This window comes from Corticium candelabrum, chromosome 20 (assembly GCF_963422355.1).
Source record: "Corticium candelabrum chromosome 20, ooCorCand1.1, whole genome shotgun sequence".
In the NCBI taxonomy this organism is placed as follows: domain Eukaryota; kingdom Metazoa; phylum Porifera; class Homoscleromorpha; order Homosclerophorida; family Plakinidae; genus Corticium; species Corticium candelabrum.
In genome coordinates, this window is record NC_085104.1 from 67,346 (window position 1) to 75,000 (window position 7,655).

At 40.6% G+C, this 7,655-nt stretch overlaps 1 protein-coding gene across 3 annotated transcripts in view; it reads right to left on the bottom strand.

Moving 5' to 3' along the window:
- LOC134195893 (E3 ubiquitin-protein ligase UBR5-like) overlaps positions 1–7,655 on the bottom strand; it is a 31,232-nt gene that overhangs the window by 12,138 nt on the left and 11,439 nt on the right. For 2 of the 3 annotated variants that reach the window (XM_062664985.1, XM_062664987.1), the window contains 9 exons: positions 6,765–7,156; positions 6,588–6,713; positions 4,386–4,478; positions 4,129–4,289; positions 3,825–3,942; positions 3,600–3,762; positions 3,150–3,298; positions 1,793–1,912; positions 2–119 (listed from right to left, as the gene is read on the bottom strand). In XM_062664985.1, coding sequence (XP_062520969.1) covers positions 2–119; positions 1,793–1,912; positions 3,150–3,298; positions 3,600–3,762; positions 3,825–3,942; positions 4,129–4,289; positions 4,386–4,478; positions 6,588–6,713; positions 6,765–7,156 — 1,440 coding nt within the window. The remainder of the gene's footprint in view (position 1; positions 120–1,792; positions 1,913–3,149; positions 3,299–3,599; positions 3,763–3,824; positions 3,943–4,128; positions 4,290–4,385; positions 4,479–6,587; positions 6,714–6,764; positions 7,157–7,655) is intronic. The other variant, XM_062664986.1, reaches the window with a different exon arrangement.

A 7,655-nucleotide genomic window follows, 5' to 3' on the forward strand; every position in this document is an offset into this window, starting at 1 on the left:
CCATCGGAGGTTAGAGTAAATGTAACTGGCTTACACTCTGATGAGAACTTCAGTTTACGAGGTGTTTTCTGAATTCGTTGTGGAATAGAATTAGAAATGTTGTCACCATCTCCTGCCAACTAACAATACCACAAGTACGTGCTGATTGTTGTCTTTCAAATCAGTACAGCAAAGCTACACTAAAGTAGAGACTGTCTAGTAATAAAATCCTAGCTAACTTTTGATCAAGGTTAACAAATACACAATAAATCCAAAGACAATGTTTCAACCAGTGGCTGAGTAGCATTCGATACAGAAATTAGTTGAAGGCTCCCTGCAAAAGGTACAACCTTTCGGTCACTAAAGCAGTCAACTATACTGACTGATAACAAATAGGTCATCAGCTATTTCTGAGCCACTATCTGCTCAAGTATAATAGCTACATGTTGTAACACAGGTAATTAACTGTCCAAAGGTTCAAGGCTATTTTCTTTGTAAGCATAATAATGTGATGATTTCGAGCACTACTAAAGTCCATTCCCGAATAGGAGAATACGTGGGGGAAAACCCGTAGCTCCTGAAGCAGACGTCCTAGCGAGTTGATTCCAACATCATTGGAAAGCTCACAAAGAGGAGGTTCCAGATCAGTTAATGAATACTGTGATTGGTGCTTTATTACAACACAATTACTAACTTCCTGTATGACACGGCTTGGCCCTGCCCCTCTCTTCCATTTACACCAGGTGTCAGATAACTCCAAAGTCACCGCTATAACGGCCACTATTTGAAAGCTGACGCGGACGTACTTTGAACTATTGATTGATAAGTAACACACCTGTAGCTAGCAAGCTTATGTAGTTGAGGCATTGGCTGAACCTTTGAACGTAAGTTCATAGCAAAACGTTTCTATACTGGAACCTTTTATTCCACTAGCTACACCCATCTCTGCTCTTCAATTCCTTATCTATTAACCAGAGTTCCCACGTATTCTCCTATTCGGGAATGGACTTTAGTGCATGACAAATAAAAATCAAACAAAACTCGCATTTTTAGTACATGCACACTTCCATTTAGCTATAGCCAGACCAACTAACAATTTAATGATTCGATCTTCTGGCATGAAAACCAAACTGACCAACCAAAATAAACATAAAAACTACAATTGACATTTTGAGCATGCACAGTCCTCATTGCGTTGCCTACAAGCGTACGTAGAGAACACTAACACAAACAATGCAAATACCACAATAGTCACAAAAACAGAAGCTGGACCACATAATATTAATTAATTTAGCACATGTGCAGTGACAGATACAAATACTACATATGTACAAAAACGTTTACACCAGGAAAATGTCATTATGCATATTATGTCATGCACATCCAGACTGGCCCGACGAATCCAAGCATCAAGAAATTAATTGGTCTGCACTAATGTAGGATATATTATGTGTGTAAAGTACACCACAAAATCACAGTGACAATCCACCTACTAACGTCTTACCTATCAACATTTACTTTTCTTGAGAAAGGCAACATGATACAATATAATGATAGTGTAATATAATAATATCTGGAGATGCTTACCAGCTAATAGTAAACTACTACCTAAACCACCTGAAGGTGCTTGCTAACTCAGGTATGGTACCATTTCATTCCCAGTAAACATACTAACTACACAGTTATGCAATGCTCCACCCGTGCACAGCGTTACCACGACCTATAGGTTCCACTTTAAACTTTCAAAATGAAAAATCATCAGAATTTGATGACTAATCACTAAACATCTAATAGCTAGACTCAGTTTACTCACTTGCAGTTCGTCTACTCTCAAAAGTCTTGAATGTTCTAGTGTCTTCATTGGATCAAAGTCATTTGAGGTGCCTGTTTCATCTGCTGATGGAAAATACACCATTGCATAATGACCATCAACCTACAGAGCACAACATAATATAATGATGTAAGTAAAGAACAATGGCAAAACACTTCAGCAAGACATCAGAGTCCACTGTTGGCACTATTGCCTGTCATAAACTACTGTCTCTTCACCTGTTCCTCGTTTGCTCACAAATCTGTTATCCTCTGTTCACATGAGCTGTCTGATTTGCTTGTCTGCTTGTCTGCCTGCCTGCCATGCCTAACAACATCACCTGAACTTCCTTGAGAATGTGATGATTCAGGATAATTTAAAAGAACTCTCCGGAGAACTGCGCAGCTTTAGTGTGAAGTGTAGTGTGCAGCCCAAATAGTGAGGTCCATTGATCGAGGGAATTCGCGGAAAGTGTTCCTGTGTAAGGATTAGTGCTTTGTAAACTGTTAGAACACGATCGATGACAGTGTCCACTGCCTTTAACGCCAAAGAATCTCAAAAAACGCCAATTCTCTCAAATGTTGCAAGACAGAAAAAAATGCACGAAAAGAAGGTCAGTCTGGACACAGTCTGAAAGTAGCACAACGGTTTCCAACCGTTCTTGGAGCAACGGAAACAACAGAGAGACCATTTCTGGGAATGTGATTGTGTCAGTAAGAGCTCACATGATCTGATGGCGCACAAAAAATTGTTCACTTGGCGAAAGAAAATTATTAAAACGGCCCCCGTATAACGCTCTGAGATAGCGCCCAGATACCCAACTTGGTTAGTATGGATTTCCCATTAGCAAGTGAAGGCAGAGCCAGCAGCTAGCGCATATCTCAGGAATGCTCCTTTAGAAACAAAGCTGGTGTCGGCTCAACTACTGTAGCAGTTGTGAAAATACAGTCACTGAGTGTCTGACATCTGTACAGTGCATGCAACATACTGTCTGCAAACTCAAGACTATTTCATTGCCAGCACCATAATGAGATACGTCGTGTGACCTTCAGCATCATTTTGATCAAAAGAACAACAAAGATAAACAAAGTCACTATGTAGCAATTGTTTGGTAATAGTTCCACATCAACATCCGTAGCAATTAATTGTAGGTGGGACAAACTAGCAAAAACATGTCATGATGAGAATTGTTACTCCTAGCTAGTCTTCTTCTAACACAAAAATAGCAACTTCCTAGACTCAATATACAGTCAGTCACTACTTGCTTGCCTCAGCCTGCCATTTAACACTAATTAACAAACAGTTTTCGAATACTGTATATCCACATGTACGTACAACTACATGTACTACAGGGTCAAACCTTGATTACATGTCCTGTCTGCACATCATCTTGTAATTCCTCCACAATAACAACATCTTTCAGTTTCCACACTTCGTATCTATCAGATTCACTACCATCACACTCAGTCATTGAGTGACGACGCTTCATACCAACATGAACAGTCATACCTGCACAAATACTCTTTACTGAATGGCATTGAGTCAATATAGATAATCAGTAAGTATTGACTTCCTTCAAATTTAACAACTACTTGCACTGCATTTGCCCATAACACAAGTGAGTATTATTTCAAATTACAAAAACACAAATTGCACAAATCCTGTGTTGAATATTTATAGTAAATGTACATGTACATCATTTGCAAGCACAACCATCTATTCAGTTACACAATGTCATTTAATAAACAACAAATAATTAAGTGAAATCACAACAGCTAAAACAACTATACAGTCATCCAAAATATCTTACTTTCAGGCTCTCTATTTTGCACTTTTGCGCCTCCAGTAAACACTCTAACTGTGCACTCTTCACTGTAAGTCCAAACTGGTTCAATAAGCTCTCCAACTTCCTGCTCAGAGCAATAAACACCAACAGAGCCGGCTCGAAACAGTGGACTGTTTCTAGTAACAACCTGCACAGTGTGAAAGGATGCAGGATGACCATTCAAGAACAAGACAATAAGATGCTACCAACTTGAGAGCCAACAGATATTCCAGCTCCAGCTGCATTAGAATGTCTAATTTGACTCTTCCTCATTTCACTCTTTGTCTTGGTGATCTTTTTCACCCATTGCTCATATGGCAAAACACCCCTGCAAGCAATAACCATATAATTTGTGCATGTCTAACATAAGACACATTCGATCTGCTAAATCCTTCAAATACAAATGACAGCAAGAATTAAGAACACACTACATTACAAATGAACCAGTAAAAGACGTGTAAATAGACAAACAAGGAAGCAAGTAGACAAAAGAAAATCAAATGTGTCATCTCACCACCAATAAATTGCACCAGATGAGAACTGAATGCATGAGAAGAGATCAGTTGTTTGCAATGATACGACAGCAGAGGAATCAGGAAGACAAGTAAGACAATTCTCAAGTCTAGACAATGACTCTGACTTGCACCTCACACTCTCGTCTAACCATGTGACAAACTAAAAGACACACGACATCTAAACATACTGCATGGCTATGAAAGTGTACCTTTGAGGTTATGTTAATGCAACTAGTCTAGATTATTCATTTGTTACCTTGGCAGATTGTGTGACAACAACAGCTCTAACTGTAGATGCAGCTAACTCAGTGATAACCTCATTATCCAATTCCAACAATACAGAAGACCCCTACAAACCATGGTGTTAACAGGACATTATGACAATAAACAAAGATACACAGTACATGCACAAACACAAATGAAACAAAACACACTTGTGCCCCCAACACAGAGAGTCTTAGAACTGTCATAAGAGTTCCAGCAGTTCGATCTTCTGAGCTGGAATTGTTTGAACTGCTACATACCCTAATTGCTCTCATTCCTCATACAAAAAGTGGATAAAAATGGCACAAAGACACCTTCTGGACGACCCAGAAGTGATTGTTGATCTTCTCCTTGGTCAAAGTGCTGACTTGACCTGTGAAATCTTCCAAAGTCTGTAGCCTCTACAATCAGACTAAAGACTTTCAAGAGGCCACTACATCATCAGAATCAGCAATAAGTTACAATTATGATCCATAGAGTGCACAAACAAATCCTTGGACCTAAGAGTACATGATTCTGTATCACAGATTGCACATGCTCCAAGTATGTTGCAGTTCCACGCTTGGAACTTGCGTTCGATTGCTAAGTAGAGTTCCAACAGTTCCAGTTTAAAGGGAACTCCAACGAAAGTACAATCTGATCTAAAAAATGTAGGCTTTATCGTGAAACTTCGTGCTGCGCTACTTTCAGGCCAGAAGTCGCTTTGGTAGCAGAGAAAACACGGGTTAGGTACAGAGCATGCGTCAGGCTGACATGTCATTGATGCTAAGCTCCATCTACACTAAATAAATTGCCTGCGTAGCTCAGTTATCTTGCCAGTAAACTACACAAAAATTAAACGGAAATGGTAACTATAGAGGGATCTTGTGTTTTAAGGCCTTAGAAGAGCTCTTTGTAACGACAGTAGGATGCTAGATGCCGTTTTCTCCCAGCAGACTTCACCTTCTCCTCTCACAGAAGATGAGGCTAGCGCAATAAAACTCAACAGTAGTTAAGGTTAGCCTTCGTTCCATTAATCTATAAAGAGAAACACTCAGAGGGTTCAAATATGAGGTTCTTTTTTTTCTCTTGGAGAGATCTGAGTAAGCAGACATGCCCCTTTCAAACAGCGACTGGGTGAAGTGTTACAGGTACAGAATGGCTTTGATTGAGCCTTACACTTTTAACCCGAGCGCAACGAAGTAGACAGTGTAGCTAAAGTACTGTAGAGCTTAAGTTGTTTACACCCTGCACATTAGTAGTGTGTAGACTCGTGAGTCGTATCATCGCCCCTTTCTCATTTCCGGATACTCAATCCTCAATCATGGCTCATAAGGCATCTAGAAGCCATGCTGATTGCCAAAGCTGAGCACACTGCACTGCTACCTAAATTTGACTTGGACGTAGGACTAGAGAATCACAAGAAAGGGCATGTCCACCTGCGCAGGTCTCTTGAAGAGAACCTCTACGCTTCCTTGACATACGTGAACCCTCTGAGTGTTTCTCCTCTTAGATTAATAGAGCGAGCGCTGATGCTAATTACCATTGAGCTTTATTGCACTAGCCTCATCTTCTGTGAGAGGAGAGGCACAAGTCTTCTGGGAGAAAATGGCCTCTAGCATCCTATTTTCGTTACAAAGAGCTCTTCTAAGGCCTCAAAACACAAGATCCCTCTATAGTTACCATTCCTGTTTAGTTTGCGTGTAGTTTACTGGCAAGATAACTGAGCTATGGCAGGCAATTAATTTGGTGTAGGCAGAGCTTAGCGTCAGTGACGTGTCAGCCTGGCACATGCTCTGTACATAACATGCGTTTTCTCCGCTCTACCAAGATGGCTGGCCCGAAAGTAGCGCAGCACAAAGTTTCACGAAAAAACCTACATTTTGGGATCAGGTTGTATTTCCGTTGGAGTTCCCCTTTAAGTACTGGAACTAGTATTATATTAAATGCACGTGTGCGTATGCGCACGCGAGCACACACACACACGCATGCATGCACACACACACACACACACACATGCGCACGCACACACACACACACACACACACACACACACACACACACACACACACACACACACACACACACACACACACAAAACACACACACACACACAAAACAAACAACACACACACACACACACACACACACACACACACACACACACACACACACACACACACACACACTTTGGAACAAGCAAACATTTGCTCACAGATTCTTTCTTATCATGTGGCTGAGAAGCATTCCATCGCCAATAACACAGTTCTCCTCTTGCACTAACAGCCAACAGCTCAGAAGAAAGAGATGCAATATGACTAAATTCATTCAGTCCTTCCTCCTACAAAACAATCATCTTATCTCTTCCCAACAAAACTACAATGTAACATACATGAAAAGGCCACCATTCCAATTCCTCATTAAACACAACAGATTCTTTGCTATCAGAGTGACTACCAGTATTCCGTCTCTTTCTTCCTGCTGTCACATCGTTTTCTGCCTCATCCCTACTTTCCCTATCTCTGTCACTGTCAACAACTGCAGCCCAACTTCTTGCAAGGACTGGACTGGACACACCTCTCTGAATGCTACCTGTATTCCGTTCATTGTCTCTGTCAAGTCTTGCTCGTCTGTGACTTGATGACAAGCCAGAAAAGGAAAATGGATCTGATGTATCGGACAGCATTTGTTCATGATCTAGACTGATTGAAGACTCTTCAACTGGAATGGCCATAGAGTGGTGAGAGTCAAGGAATGATATCAACTCATCAGCTACACAGAACCCTTCAATATTGCAATACAATATGACAACATACCACAACTCCTACATCTACCAACTGACACTCCGTTGTCTCCATGAAACAGAAATCTAAACTGCTATATACGTACATTAACGTTTACAACTACTAAGTGCTCGTTAGCATTGTATTTGACGAGCAATGGTGTTCTGTCTTTACTTTTCGCATATTTCAGTCAAACAAAGGCGGGAACGCAGAAAAGCTGCAGACTCGATTGCTTTCTTCTAGCTTTGTCTACAATTCTTTGTTCACACTTCACTAGCCTCACTCGTTTACCTAGCTAGTCGCATAACAATGGTCGCATAGTCGAGTAACAATGGTTGCGTAGCAATAATTTCTGTCAAACTAACACACGGAAACTTCTAGCTTTTCTTTCCATTCCTTTGTCAAGCGTCAGTCTCCTTTGCTTCTTAGTTACATACAGGAGCAAAATCAAGAGTCATTTGACTCTTCTCACAAGAAATTATAAGAGTCGACCCCTCAAA